Source organism: Channa argus, chromosome 3, assembly GCF_033026475.1.
Source record: "Channa argus isolate prfri chromosome 3, Channa argus male v1.0, whole genome shotgun sequence".
NCBI classification, from domain to species: domain Eukaryota; kingdom Metazoa; phylum Chordata; class Actinopteri; order Anabantiformes; family Channidae; genus Channa; species Channa argus.
In genome coordinates, this window is record NC_090199.1 from 6,566,229 (window position 1) to 6,580,347 (window position 14,119).

At 41.3% G+C, this 14,119-nt stretch overlaps 1 protein-coding gene across 2 annotated transcripts; it reads left to right on the forward strand.

Moving 5' to 3' along the window:
* Positions 1-224: 224 nt before the first annotated feature.
* LOC137124268 (dnaJ homolog subfamily A member 3, mitochondrial-like) lies at positions 225-10,025 on the forward strand. 2 transcript variants are annotated; one of them, XM_067499085.1, is made up of 12 exons: positions 225-455; positions 5,134-5,270; positions 5,540-5,623; positions 5,739-5,948; positions 6,073-6,225; positions 6,371-6,518; positions 6,673-6,737; positions 6,836-6,964; positions 7,216-7,331; positions 7,479-7,573; positions 7,693-7,831; positions 9,459-10,025. In XM_067499085.1, the coding sequence occupies exons 1-11, from the start codon at positions 251-253 to the stop codon at positions 7,815-7,817; spliced, it is 1,467 nt and encodes a 488-aa protein (XP_067355186.1). In that variant the 5' UTR covers positions 225-250; the 3' UTR covers positions 7,818-7,831; positions 9,459-10,025. The 2 variants fall into 2 exon arrangements, with proteins under 2 accessions (XP_067355186.1, XP_067355185.1); XM_067499084.1 differs by lacking the exon at positions 225-455 and adding an exon at positions 3,680-3,915.
* Positions 10,026-14,119: the final 4,094 nt, after the last annotated feature.

The following is a 14,119-nucleotide window of genomic DNA, read 5'->3' on the forward strand; positions in this document are numbered from 1 at the left end:
TTCTCATTAGTCTGTATAGTTTGATGACATCTAATCAGTCACAGTATTTGTCTCTGTGAAAGTGCAGAGCTGTTCATTTTTAAATTAACTTCAATTTTTTTTTTTTACTTCGAACTTTTTCTACTTCGAATTTTCTACTGTTAGAGTAGAAAATGACCAAGCACGTGAGTTACTTTACAACTACGTTACCCAATGCGAAGACAAAACCGCACATGCGCAGAACAACTCCGACCCCGGTAGTGACGTGAAAATGGCGTCCTCCGCTGTCGGGTTTACTACACGCTGGCTAGCAGCATCAGCTTCTTCTGGACAGCGCATCGCTCGTTTTCTCGATGTCTCCACTAGACACGCAGGCGTTTGTTCAGCGACGGTTTGGCAGACACATCGGGCTGGGATAGCGGTCAGCCCGAGCTCCTGGAGACACGGAAAAGTCGTGACATTGAGAGGACTGACAGGTGAGATGCTCAGAGCTAGCATGACGTTGAAATAGATTGTACTGTCAGCAGTCCTACAACATCTAGTCAGCGCCAAAAGTCTGTTTAAACGCTCAGGCGTTGTGGTGTACAGATGTCAACTGCAGAGTTTTCTGTCAGCTAAAAGCTGGAGTAACATCGAGCTGCAGTTTGTTGTTAGCCTTGCTGTAGGAGTGATGTAGTTTGCAGTGTGATTGCATCATTGGCAGCATCGTGGTTCTTTGTTGGATTTCCATTGAGTTAAATGTCTAATGTCCTATAGTCTTGATCTTTCCCCTCTGCTTTTGTCTGTCACCCCTACCTAAATTATTGTAGCTGTGGATCAATGGTCAACAGATTATTTCTCTCTAGAGATCATTCTACTAAAATCACTAGCCATCATAAGTATATCAGCAATATTAGATGTACTTGTATTTCCCACAGTGACTTTCCTTATGGTAAGGCTCACAGTTTGAGTAGCCTATTTTGTAAGTTAGATTTATTTACGTGGTTTATAATTCTTTTAGACTAGGCCTAAGAAGGAGAGACCGGACCGGTGAAATCATGGTATACATAACTTAAAAACAACAACTTCAGATTGTTTTTTTGTTTTAATACGATCAACATAAAAGATAAAGCAGGAGCCTGAGGACAGTGTGTACAAAATAGCACAAGCACAACATTGCTATTAATCATGAAACACCTCAAGGTTATTTGAAAATTCTAAAGAAAAAGAACATACAAACACACAATGACTCAGTGATTCACAGAAGTATATAACAGATCACAGAACTATATCAGTGTGTCTCATGCAGCACTTTAAGTGGGTTGCATAGTTTATTTGACTCCTGATACCTGGCATCTTTTAGTTTTCACCAGCGCATCAATATCAGACGTCATATCCTGAGTGGCAGCCAACTTCAGTATGTGATTCAAGTGCTTGTCCGTGAGCCTTGAGCGAAGCTTTGTTTTATTTATGCTCATTACAGAGAAAACTTGCTCACAAAGACATGTGGTTCCAAACATGCACAACAGTTTTGCAGCGAGGGCTGTCAAGTTGGGGTAACCTGGCGAGAGATTCTGCTAAAATGTGTCCAAGTCAGCTGCGGCAAATTTGCCCTTCAAATCCGAGTCACACTGCAAGTCTGTTACTTCAAGTTGGATGCTGACGGGCAGATCAGAGGGCTTCGCGGTGAATGGCGAGCAAAAAACTTTGAAGTCTTTCTCCAGTTCACCAAAAATCTGAAAGCGTTGCTCAAACTCCAGTAAAAGTCCCGTTATTTTATCTTTGAACCGCTTCATGTCTGCCACATGTTGGGTCGTGCACAAAGTCTTCAGACAGGGGAAGTGAGCTGCATCACCACCGGCTAGTGGCGTCTCCCACAATGACAGCTCAACAAGTTTAGCTTAGACTCTAAGCTAAACCTTTACTCACATTTTTTGTTTTTTTAAATGCAAAGTTAAATCTTGTTATCTATTTAGTCACAGTATTTGTCAGTGTGAATGTGCTGAACTGTTCATGACACAACCTGAGATACACGTGGTTGAAGTAGTTGGTGCATTAAGTGCAGCACATCCAGCTTTTTAAGACTTCCAGCTTTGGGTGTATTTAAGCTAACGTGTTCGTAGCACTTAGCAATTAACCCACAAGCTTGTTGTGGTGACACGACTGTGGACGTGAAACTGTTAGTGGGGAGATGCACTCTCCAGACAATAAAACCTAAATTCATATTTTCTGCGATGTCTCTGAACAAGCCTATGATTCAGTGACCTACCTTCACACAGAGAGCAGTTGCGTGGGGATGTGGAGACTTTAACTTTGTGCTGCCTTGGTTGGAGCTCAACTTGCTAAAGTGCTGATGACAGAATTGATGATAAAGATTGAACAAGTTGTCCTTTGGAATGACTCTACGACAGTTCTGAAATGGATTCAGTCTGATTCATGCAGATTTAAAGTATTCGTTGGAAAAAGAGTTGCTGAAATCCAGGATCTCACTAGCACCATGACATGGAACTATATAGACTGTTAATAACCCAGCAGACGACATTACTCGTGGCAAGTCAATGCAATACAAATGTTTAAGCCAACTTTCTTTTCTTGTGGAATGGACTGCTTCGGCCCCTTTACAGTTAAAAAAGACCAGAGGAACGATGTAGGATCACAGGTTCTTTCCTGATGGCACTCAGGCCCTTGGTTTCACGAAGAAGAAAATCTTTAGAGCTGCTGTCAAACAGTGGGACAAATTTCAAAGGAGGGGACGAGAGTTGAGAGAGGCTTTTCAAGGAAATGTGTCCAAACTTGCAAGTTCAGTTTCAAGTGCTCCACATTTTGGGGGAGTGTGGAATCAAGAAATAAGATCAGTAAAATAAGCACTCAGTCACCCTTGGAGCACAGACCACCACAGAAGAAGTGTTGAGTGCTGTGCTGATTGAAATAGGAGGAATACTAAATTCAAAACCACTAGTCTATGTGTCTTCAGATGTTGTAGCTGTGGACCCAGTAACCCCAAACTGTCTCTTGATGGGATGGCCAGATTCTGCTCTGCCTCTGGTCATTTATCCTGAATCTGACCTGGTGACCTGCTACTGCAGGAAGAGCCAAGCGCTTGCAGAACAGTTCTGGAATCCCTATGTGAAGCACTACTTATCACGCCTACAATCACATCAAAAATGGTCGCAAAAGTCAGAGAATCGGCTCCTGGGAACTGTAGTAAGGATGGTGGATAAGGAACTACCCAGAGCTCTTTGGCCAGTGGGTAAAGCGGTTCATGCCAACCATGGACCAGATAAAACTGTACGTACTGCTGAATACACATCTTGTCTGGCTCCCAGCCTTTCCGGTTACAGATGGAAATGAGGACTAGTGATAAGTTGGACTACTTTATTTGGAGAATTTACTGTTTGGCAAATCTGTGGAAACAAATATTTTTTAATAGTAAAATTGTGTTGGTAGTATGTTGATGCTGGCGGTTCTGCAACTTTGTTTTTTTTTAATATTATAGATGGGGTATGTTAGTCACTTTGACATTTGTTTGGGTTTCCGCAGCTCTTGCTTTTAATCTGCTCCACTTGTGACTCCCTGCCTCTCCAGTTTTGGAGAAGACCCGCTCGCATGTGACGCAACGAGGCCTCGCTCGCAGCGGTCACGTGATTTGCGGCGTGTTGAAGCCGGGATCGAAACACCTTTGGGCAACACTTCCGCTTCAAAAGGTCAGTACTGTGTCGAGCAGTCGGGCCCATCAATATAGTGACGTGAAAATGGCGTCCTCCGGCGTCCGCTTGACTACACGCTGGCTAGCAGCATCAGCTTCTTCTGGACACTGTGTCGCTCGTTTTCTCGATGTCTCTGCGCGACACGCAGGCGTTTGTTCAGCGACGGCGTGGCAGACACATCGGGCTGGGATAGCGGTCAGCCCGAGCTCCTGGAGACACGGAAAAGTCTTGACATTGAGAGGACTGACAGGTGAGATGCTCAGAGCTAGCATGACGTTGAAATAGCTTGTACTGTCAGCAGACCTACAACATCAAGTCAGCGCCGAAAGTCTGTTTAAACGCTCAGGTTTTGTGGTGTACAGATGTCGCAGTGTGATTGGATCATTTGCAGCATCCTGACCCGGAGCCGGAACCGGAACCGACATATCATTGAGTTTTTATTCATTTTGGCGGAGTTTACATTTCGACCCGTGACTCTTTTCTGACATTGTTTACACCGCTTCTCGGCAACAAGGACATCCTACCTGTCTCTGATTGGCCAGTACGCGTTGCCATCGGTTCAGGCTTGAGGACTGAGATTGGTCAAGGTGAGATTGTCAGCCAATCACAGGCAGAGTAGGGCGGGCCTTCACTGCGGAAAACCTGCATACCGAGTGAAAACAGCGGCAGGGATTAGTGTCAACTTAATGTAAAATTTATTTGGCTTACTTTTTTATTTTTTTATTATTGTATTCCAGAGTCTCCCAGAAATAAATATTGTTGAAATGGCATTATAGATATATAGAATTAGAATTATAGATTTCTTCATTGGTTTTGAGTCATTGACTTCACACAGTGCAGATGTTGATACAATGACAATGATACTTCAATATTTATAAATTAATTATAATGTTTAACTAAATGATAATGCAACTTAAACAAGATGTTGTCGACCTGTACATGGGATGATTTTTTTCTCTACCTGGACTTAACATAATTTCCTGTCTTATAGTATGGAGTATTGTTAATATGACAGCCAAGTGCCCACAGTAAGCTTTACATGTACTTTATTTTTGTAAAGTAACTAAGTACTATAATCACGTACTGTGCTTAACTACAATTTTAAAGTACTGGCACAAAATTTTGTGAGATGGTTGGATTTTATTGGCAAATTAGTATATTTTTGATTCCACTGTTTACTGGATCCATATTGGGTTTTTGTTCACAAGACAATATAATGTGCACATAAACTTTGATGCCTTATTTCTGTAAAGTTATATATGAAATGTGTTTCACTAAACGTGCCAATTCTTCACAATGAGTGCTATTACTTTTGATACCTGCTTGGACAGTCTTATTCTTGGGGTTGTGCACAGAAAAGTGTTTCTTGAGTGAGTGCTTGCGTGTGAGGGTCATCGCAAAGACTATTATAAAATTATTGCATTGATTGGATGAAAAGAAGTTCTTCTTGTCATTGTTGTATCTGCAGGGTTAAGCTGCCCACATGACACTACCTGCCACTCTTTCCACACCAGCAGCAGATTGGCAAACACTGAGGACTTCTATGAAGTCTTGGGTGTCTCCCGCACCGCTTCACAGAAGGACATCAAAAAGGCTTACTACCAGGTAACACTTCTTAATGAAACCAACATGCCAACATTTAATTATTTTACTACTCTGTTACTATGGAAAATAACTAAAAAGAGCTGTTGGTGTATAATTAAAATAAAAGAACAGGGTCACGGGGCCCTATTATTTTGTGCATGGGCCTAATGATCCTGTTTGTTTGTTTGTTTGTTTGTTAGTACCTAAGGGGTTAGAAAATTTATAGTTAAAGTAATCTGATGCTACCTTTTTCTTCGTCTGAACTAATTTGTGTTTAATCATTTCACCAGTTGGCAATGAAGTACCACCCAGATACCAACCAAGATGACCCAGAAGCCAAAGCAAAGTTTGCCAAACTGGCTGAAGCCTATGAGGTGCAGCACTTATTACATACATCACGTAAAAATAACCTTAAGAGTTAAGTAGAACAGAAATGGCATCTCTCAAATTGTGGTATTCACATGGCAAAATTTGTAATTTTTGTTTTAGACACTTAGTGATGCGGTGAAGAGGAAGCAGTATGACACTTACGGAGTTGCAGGCTTCGACCCCAGTCAAGCTGGGGCAGGTCAGCAGCAGTATTACAGAGCTGGAGGGACCAGTATCGACCCAGAGGAGTTCTTCAGGAAGATCTTTGGAAAGTTCACTGGCGGAATGGGCTTTGGAGACATAAATAGCATGTTTGAACAAAGGCCTGAGGTCAGAACTTTTAACATGCTGGCTACTTTGTGTGAAGAATTTAAACATGTTGTACATCCATTAAACATAAGTCATTGAGGTGACGTTGGAATGCAGTATATTCATCTCTGCTGTCTTTCCATAGTTTGTGATGGAGCTTACCTTTTCTGAGGCAGCGAAGGGCGCGAACAAGGAGCTGAGCATAAATATTGAAGACGACTGCCCGAGGTGTGATGGAAAGGGCAATGAGCCAGGCACCAAGGTGTCACAGTGTCAGTACTGCAATGGCACTGGCATGGTTAGTTTCAGAGCAAGATGTGCCAGCGGGGGTCATTAGAATGAACAGTGGTCTCGTAAGATTTGAGTTCTTCAGCTTGTCACGTTTCCCTTAGCTGGATTCAATCAGCCGCTGGACAGTATTTTTGCTATGTTTCCATTTACAGGAGGCGGTCAACATGGGTCCTTTCATGATGCGCACCACCTGTCGACGCTGCGGTGGGACGGGATCCATCATAAACACACCCTGCGCTCTTTGCCGCGGTTCGAGACAGACCAAGAAGAGGCAGACGGTCACCGTGCCTGTACCCGCTGGTGGGTTTTCATCCAGGGTTTTCCTTAGTAGAAACATGTTCACAGACAACAAGGTTTCTCATCTCTGAATATCACAGATAATTTAATCTTGTGCCAAAACGTCTGAATACACTTTGCTGTTGACGAAACGTTTTGTTTGTTCATCTTCTTACAGGAGTGGAAGATGGTCAAACTGTGCGTATGTCCGTGAAGAAAGGAGAAATTCTCATTACATTCAGGGTGAGCTTTGTTTGAAATTTCAGAGCATTTCAAGAGTCTTATTGGAATTTGGTGGTAAATGTTTTTTGTTGAGTGCCACTGGAAATTTATCTGTATAGGTCCAGAGGAGCCCAGTGTTCAGGCGGAGTGGAGTAGACATCCACTCAGACGTGTTTATCTCGATAGCTCAGGCCACTCTCGGAGGCACAGCCACAACACAGGGCCTGTACGGACCCATCACTATAGTGGTAAGAAGCAGTGCTGCACTCACCAGATCCTACACAGTGTCTCCCCTGAAGTTCCTCGCTTATTATAGTGCTCGGTATGTTATGGTTTTGACGCCCTCGTCTCACACGTGTGTTGCGTTTAGTTTTACAGCTGAAAACCAGTATCCCTCTAAAGTTTAGCATTTAATGTCTCTTACACACATTTCCTCGCACATGTTTTTGGTGGAACAGGCCTGTGCTTTTTTTGGAAAGTTTATCATCTGCGTTTGCAGATTCCTTCTGGTTGCCAAGTTGATCAGGTGATCAGCCTGCAGGGCAAAGGCATTCGGAAGATGAACAGCCACAGCTACGGAGATCACTATGTTCACATAAAGATCAAAGTGCCCAAGTGAGAGAGACCCACACACACACACACACACACATTCTCAGTACATGTTCAGATAAATGCTTTAGTAAAACATAGTTGTACATAATGTTGTATCATTAAAATGTCTCTTGAGTTTTGTATTCAATTATGCTTCTGATCTTCCTGCAGAAAACTGACTCGTAGGCAGCGCTCTCTGTTACTGAGTTTTGCTGAGCAGGAGACGGACGTTCAGGGGACTGTCAATGGACTTTCTCATTCTGCAGGTTGGGGCTAGTTAAACACCCATCATTCATTCTACACAATCGCTCCACTTCAGCATGTAAAAAGACACATACAGTCAGTGGCTGTGACCTCACCTGATCCACTGTGTCTCTGTGTCCAGGAGAGGGCAGCAGCACCTCAGAGCCCGGTGCAAAGCCAAACAGCTCGGAGGACGGAAAGGAAAAGCAGCAGCAGCAGAAAGAAGAGGGAGGCTTCTTCTCTAAGCTAAAGAAAATGTTCAGCTGACACTGAAGCTACAGGTGAGAGCTTCAAACATCACACTTTTTCCGACAGAGATCCAGACTTCAGTTGAATTGTCTTTTATTTAACCCTCAAGGCACCAAAATAGCAGAATGTGCACGTTTTGTCCCCATTGTGCTATTTGTATTTTTTGGATTCTCAATAGATCTGTCAGTTTCAAGGCTAGTTGTTTGAAAGTTGGCCAGGATATATTTTTATTATTATTTAAAAGATTAAATGATCCCCTTTATTGTAAGCTGTATAGAATAAGTGATTTGCATATATATCACTTGGGACTGACTTGCTCCCATTGACTCCCATTATAACCACATTGTTTTTGATAAACTGTTTCCCTGACATATTAGAATGCTTTTCTAATGTAAGCCTCTACCTTCAAAATACAGGGAAAACAGCCCCCCCCCCCACCCCCTCAAACCACCAGGGGCAGCAGAGTTTAATCACATCACTTTATCAAAGTCTAAATGGAGGCCATGTTCTCGTACCTTGCAAAATGCTTGACAGTAAAAAGCTGAACACCACGCAAATGGTGTTGTGTTGGGATTTATATAAAAGACTAGTGTGAATGTGGTTAAGAATATATTTTTTGTGTGTGTGAAATTGGAATAATCAAGGGCCAATTTGGCTGGACTTTTCTTGATTCCCTCCTATTGGATGTGTGGTAAACTTAAACTAGCACCTACATAAACATGCTACAAGAATAGTTTGCATCCTTGTCCGGCTGGTCAGAAGCCTTAAACCAGAGGAGGTTCTTGCTGCAGCCTTGCAGTCCTCTGCCGAGAGTGAGGAGGATGTTACCAGAAGAGGAAGAGGCAATGGAGTATGACAGTTAAACATGGAGATGAAGAAATGGGGAAATACTTTTTCCTTTGCAGGTTGTGGCACCTACTCCTGCTGTCGGGAGACATGCAGGTGGCCCATGTTCCTGCTCTACCACCTGGTAGACGTATAATGGCATTGTCCTGTTCAGTTCTGTGGACCCCAGCTAGAACAGCGGCAAGGGCTTCAGGCCGCATCTCTCGTTGGAGCAGGTTGGCAGGGCTCTCATTGCCCCCAGCCTTGTCAAAGAAGAGCCCTTTGCTCACAGGACCATGTGCAGCCAGCATGGTCCTTAAGGCCAGGTCCAGGTCCAGATCCATGGTCGGGAAGAGGAGGAGAAGCCACACAGCTAGGGACCTCCAGAAAGCCGAGGCAGTGTTTCTTGTTCCCACAGCATAGTTCCCAGTGCACCAAATGTGGAGCACATGGATGTAAAATGCAACTCACAGTGACCAGTGGTTTATTTCTTACATTGGAAAAAATCAGGGGTTCTTATGACAAAAAGGGCATAAACCCAAAAATATATTAAAAGCTTTATATATATGGTTAGGTCTGAAGTTTTTGTAAAGATTTGATGTGGTGTAAGTGAAGGAACATATTTTTATATAACCTTTTAATTTCACTTTTATGAGAGGGACCATTTCGGGACCTAAGGGTAAAAAGTCTAACTGCATTTTTAAGGGGCCCCAAGGGTTAAACCTAAACGTCAGACAGAGTCTTTATCTCCAGTGCAGTTGTAGTAAACACTTTATTCCACTTTAGCTACATTCGCGTATGTCTTGTTTTAACTGCCATTTCTCACCTTTACAGGTAAGAACAAGAAAGGAAGAAGAGGAATCCACTGACTGGGCTCCCATGCTGTCTCTTCCTGTGTAGACAAGAGAGGCAGACTAATATTTGTGTTGACATAGTCACACTTTGGTGAAGCTGTGGTTTTGGAAACGGGCCATGTAGATGCCAGGTTCACCCAGACACCTACGAATGCGTCACCACAGACAGGTCCTGGGCTGAGAACCACCTGCTGATACTCTCCTCCCTGCTGACTTAGTTTTAAGCAACACTGCTGATGAGTCAATGACTCCAAAATATAATGGCCAAACTTTCCGTTTTAAAGATTAGTGAAGACAGCTACATGGATAAGTGGATTAGAAGCAATGGGTATTAGAGAATCAATTCTAACATGAGAGTTTTAAAAAAACTAGATAAAACACTATCTTCCAGTAAAATATAAATGTGAGGATATGTTATTGTTTTACAGCTGGAAAACTGACACTGATCTACAATGTTAACTTCTGTCAAACCCAGACGTTGTTATATGTGTATGTGTATAGCGACAAATCTGTTATAATGTATTTAAATAAATCATATTCCATATAATCACTTGCAAGTCTTTTAAACTGTATAATTAATTGCAATATTAAAACGGGGTGAGTGATGAGTCAATAATGGCTCGTTTTGGCTCAGTCACTCCAGGACTGAACCACTTGTTTCCACACACTCGAACTCCAGGCCTCTGACTGTTTGATGTTTTCAGCCACCCACTTCACTACCGTGCACATTTTCAGAGCAATAGTGTGTGTGTGTGAGTGTGTGTGTGTGTCATCCGGAACATTTGCTTCAGACCGGGGTTTTCCAGCTGTGCTCAGGCCCAGAGTGGTTAGTCTTCACAAACATAAGTTGTGATTGCTGCCAAAAGAGATTTATAATTTAGTAAGAAGTCACAGCACAACAGGTTTGGCTGTGTTTAGCATGCATCATTATAAATGCTAAAAAATTATGGAGATCACTGAGTTTTCTAGTGAACCATTAAAGGACTGTCAGTTTTATCATAAATGTGCCTTTTGACCCACTCTGCATTTCCTATGCTGTAATCGTGGGAGGAAATTGTGAATAACAAATGCAATTTACACCTTTATTTTTTTGAAAAGGTGTAATTGCCTTTGTTATTTACGATTTCCTTCCGCATGGTTCCAGCATAGGAAATGTAGAGTGGGGTGGTAATTTAAAAAAAGTCAGTCAAAACGCTATATAACCATTTATTCAACCATTTAATAAAATTCACATTGGCTGCAGATGCTGTATAGAACTATGATGGGATTTTACCCAAGTTCATTGCAGGAAAAAAAGAAAAATCCAGTTGCAATGAAATCACAACCAAAACATGTTCTGAAACCCTTTAAATACTAAATTTAAAAACTAAAACCCTTTAAATAACTAAATACATTTAGTTATTCATTTTATCTATTTGCATCAATCTAAATATGTGGACATTAATTTAACTGATGTTAAAGGAACAAAAATCTGAGACCACTACCTGATGGTCTTTGGTGCAAGATGGACTACATCCAAAATGACTAAACTGAACAAAAATGCATGTAGTAACATAGCATGAAAAACAAGTTAAGTTTGCCAAATATAAAAGCACAAAGATAGTGCTGTAACAGGAGCTCACAAAAGAAGAAACTGATGAACCGTACAATGCTTGCCGCAGACAATAGAGATCCCCCACATTCAAGACCAGACTAGACAACACAGTATGTACAAGTGACCTGGGAGCAGATTTGGGCCAAAGCCTGAAAAGCCTAAGTTCATAAGGAGCCTGAGCTTCCTCCGTTTCTTTTTTGGATTTTGCAATGACGCCTCACTGCCGATCCCACGCATTGAGGCGTCTTTCTCACTCATTAAAGTATGTCAGGATGAATGGGTTTCTGCTGCATGTTTTTATTTTACTCATCCTGCTAAATCTTTTGATTAACGGGGAACAATTGCAGGACCGAACTGAGGTTCTGCTTAATTGCTCAGTTTGCTTCCTCAGAAAAAGCGAGGACTAAGGATTTTGTGTGGAAAAAGGATGTTTTTTTTTCTGGTGTCGTCATAAAAGGTGCTAAGCACAAAGTAAAACATAATCATATATTGTATTCTGACATTTCATGTAGCATAAACGAGACATACAACAAATTTGGTGAAGTCTTTAGCTTTGTAGAACATTTTGCTACACGACTTCTCTCCAAGGCCACAATGAACTGGAGAGTAGATGATAAAATACATTTTCATTTCAACCTGGAGCAGAAAGTGACTGCAGAAATTCCACACTTGCGTTCGAAGTTACGGTGTTTTTGCTCAATTCTTCCTCTTCTCTACATTTTTTTATTCATATCTTGGCCCAGAAAGATTTATTAATAGAAATTGTCATCAAAAGTCTCCACTGCTCCACCTGTACTCTAGCCAACATGGTACATTCTGCCCCCCTCAGTACAATAAAGTTCATTGGATAATCTCACTTCCTCTTTGGCTGTTTGGACCCATGACCACCAGGTAATGAGGATGGGAGCACAAGTAAACAACTTAACGAGTTTGCTTGAATTTGGTATGTGTGATAAATGTATGTGTAGTCATTATTCCAATAATTTTGTAAATGATAGTGAAATAATTGTTAGCAGCGGTTCTAAAGTTTAGAATCTAAACTCGCATGTAACTTAAACACATGTAGGCCTCAGGCCTAAGCTCCATCATTTAGCTAATGTAGCTAAGGCTAAGTGTGTCGGGGCAGTGTGCAACAATATTGTCACGATTTCCACTTTTAGCTTTTATTTCTTTTTCCACTTCAAATGTTACTTAGTTTGTTGGAGACTGGGTTTCTTTGTTTCGCCTAAATCAAATTGCGCTGAATTTGGGCTATAAAAATATCGTCATTTTAATCATTAAAATTTCTGTTTATAAATGTGTTAATTCATTCTACAAATGCTAAGTGGAAACACATCTGGTGAAGTGCTTCCCTTGTTTTCCAGAACCAGAATACTGACTTTCTGTTTTTTTTAATTTAATTTTTTTCAATTTCCACCTAATTTTACTTGGCCTCGAAACAAGCAACCTTTCTTTGGTTTAAATTTCCGTGTTTGCACAAAATTTTGTTTGTTTTAGTTTCATTTTCAGTTACCTTGGTGTGCAATTGGGTGTAAGTTGGCTCAGAATAAATAATCAAAAGCTTATTGGTTGGTCGCAAAGGCAACAAATCTGCATATAGAAATGCCCTCTGTGTTGTTCCTGCTTATTTTTTAGTGAATAGAAACTTGTTTTGTGTTGTTTCTCAACATCTTTTGAATCACAGTTTTACATATTTAAACATACAAATTAGATGCATATATTCAAAATCGTCACTGCAGTGAGTGGAAAGAAATGGTATTGAAATCAGATTGAACTCCATAACAATTTTATTTTTGCTTTTAATTCTTAGGATTTTCATGTTTTTGTTTACAGTTGGGTGCATAAGTATTTTGCTGATTGCGCAAATGTCAATGCTATTTCAATGAAAGGGGATGTAAACTTAACCCTAACGATCTACCTTCAGCTTGTGCAAATGTTTTGTCATCATTAGAAGCAACAAAATGGTCATGGAGTGTATATTAAAAACTTGTATATTAAAAAATAACGTGCAAACGTTACCCTTCCCATTGATAGAGTAATTAAGAAATGGCTTTAACTTAATTTCTGATAAAGCTCTGACAAGCTCAATTTGCATTATATATTATGCTAATGGAATAAAGTTTAACTCTTTTTGCCCTTTCGAAATAAGGTGATGCAAAACTTGGCTCCCATCTATAAATAAGTACTCGTTCCACTGACGGCGTAAATGGTCTTTGACCTTTTCAGGCTGCTGAAATGGTTTCCAAGCCCAACTAGCTGGTGTCAAATTTGGTGCCAAATGGAAAGAACTTGCTGAAAAGCTCACGGGTTCAGGATATGGCAGCCTTTCAGTCAACAGCTTAGTATTAAAACACAAAGCTATGCAGTGGGAACAAACATGCAACAAAGACCTTTACAACATGGTTAAGTGACAGATTTTACCAAAGTCAATAAAAGGTCATTAAATTTCGAAGGGAACCACCAACTTTCCGACTTTATTTGACCTTGCACAGTAATAAAGGCAGAGCCACAGCTTTAGAAACAGATAAAAGCTCCAGTCTGCCAATCATAGGGGACTGACAACACGTTGCCTTGAGTAACTGGGAAAAGCACGAAAGCATCATGTGGAGCAACAATACAGTTTTTTGAATTTAACGTTACAGTACAACGAGAGTGAAAGCTTCTTACAGGGCAACACATAAAGGTTAAAAGTAGTGCAGAGGGCAATTATGTTCCCATTGCTGCCTGTGGGCGAAAAGCCAGTGATTGAGTGGTCATTATAACTGCCCCCGTTGTTTAGCATTATTGAGCATGAATGTATGGAAGTCTCCGGGCTGGTGACACTTTGAGATTTAGTACCCTCCACGCCTGAAAGCCACCCATCCTAACCTTGGTTTACCAGGATTTTTTCACTGGTGCTGCCGCTCTGCCCGCTGGGGAAAAGGGGTTTGTTTTATGTGGAGAGCAGTAAGCCTGGGATTTGTCTGCTTTGTTCCCACTGGGCTGTATAGGAGGACTCTTGAGGTTATGGCTGGAGCCTGAAACGCCTTTACCCTTAAGCGAAAATG

What these genes read in the sequence shown, in the direction of transcription:
- LOC137124268 (XM_067499085.1), top strand. Translation starts at nt 251, where the DNA reads ATGGCGTCCTCCGCTGTCGGGTTTACTACACGCTGGCTAGCAGCATCA. An exon ending in TCAAAAAGGCTTACTACCAG is followed by an intron (nt 5,271 to 5,539) that starts GTAACACTTCTT and finishes TCATTTCACCAG; the next exon opens with TTGGCAATGAAGTACCACCC. An exon ending in AAATTCTCATTACATTCAGG is followed by an intron (nt 6,738 to 6,835) that starts GTGAGCTTTGTT and finishes TTATCTGTATAG; the next exon opens with GTCCAGAGGAGCCCAGTGTT.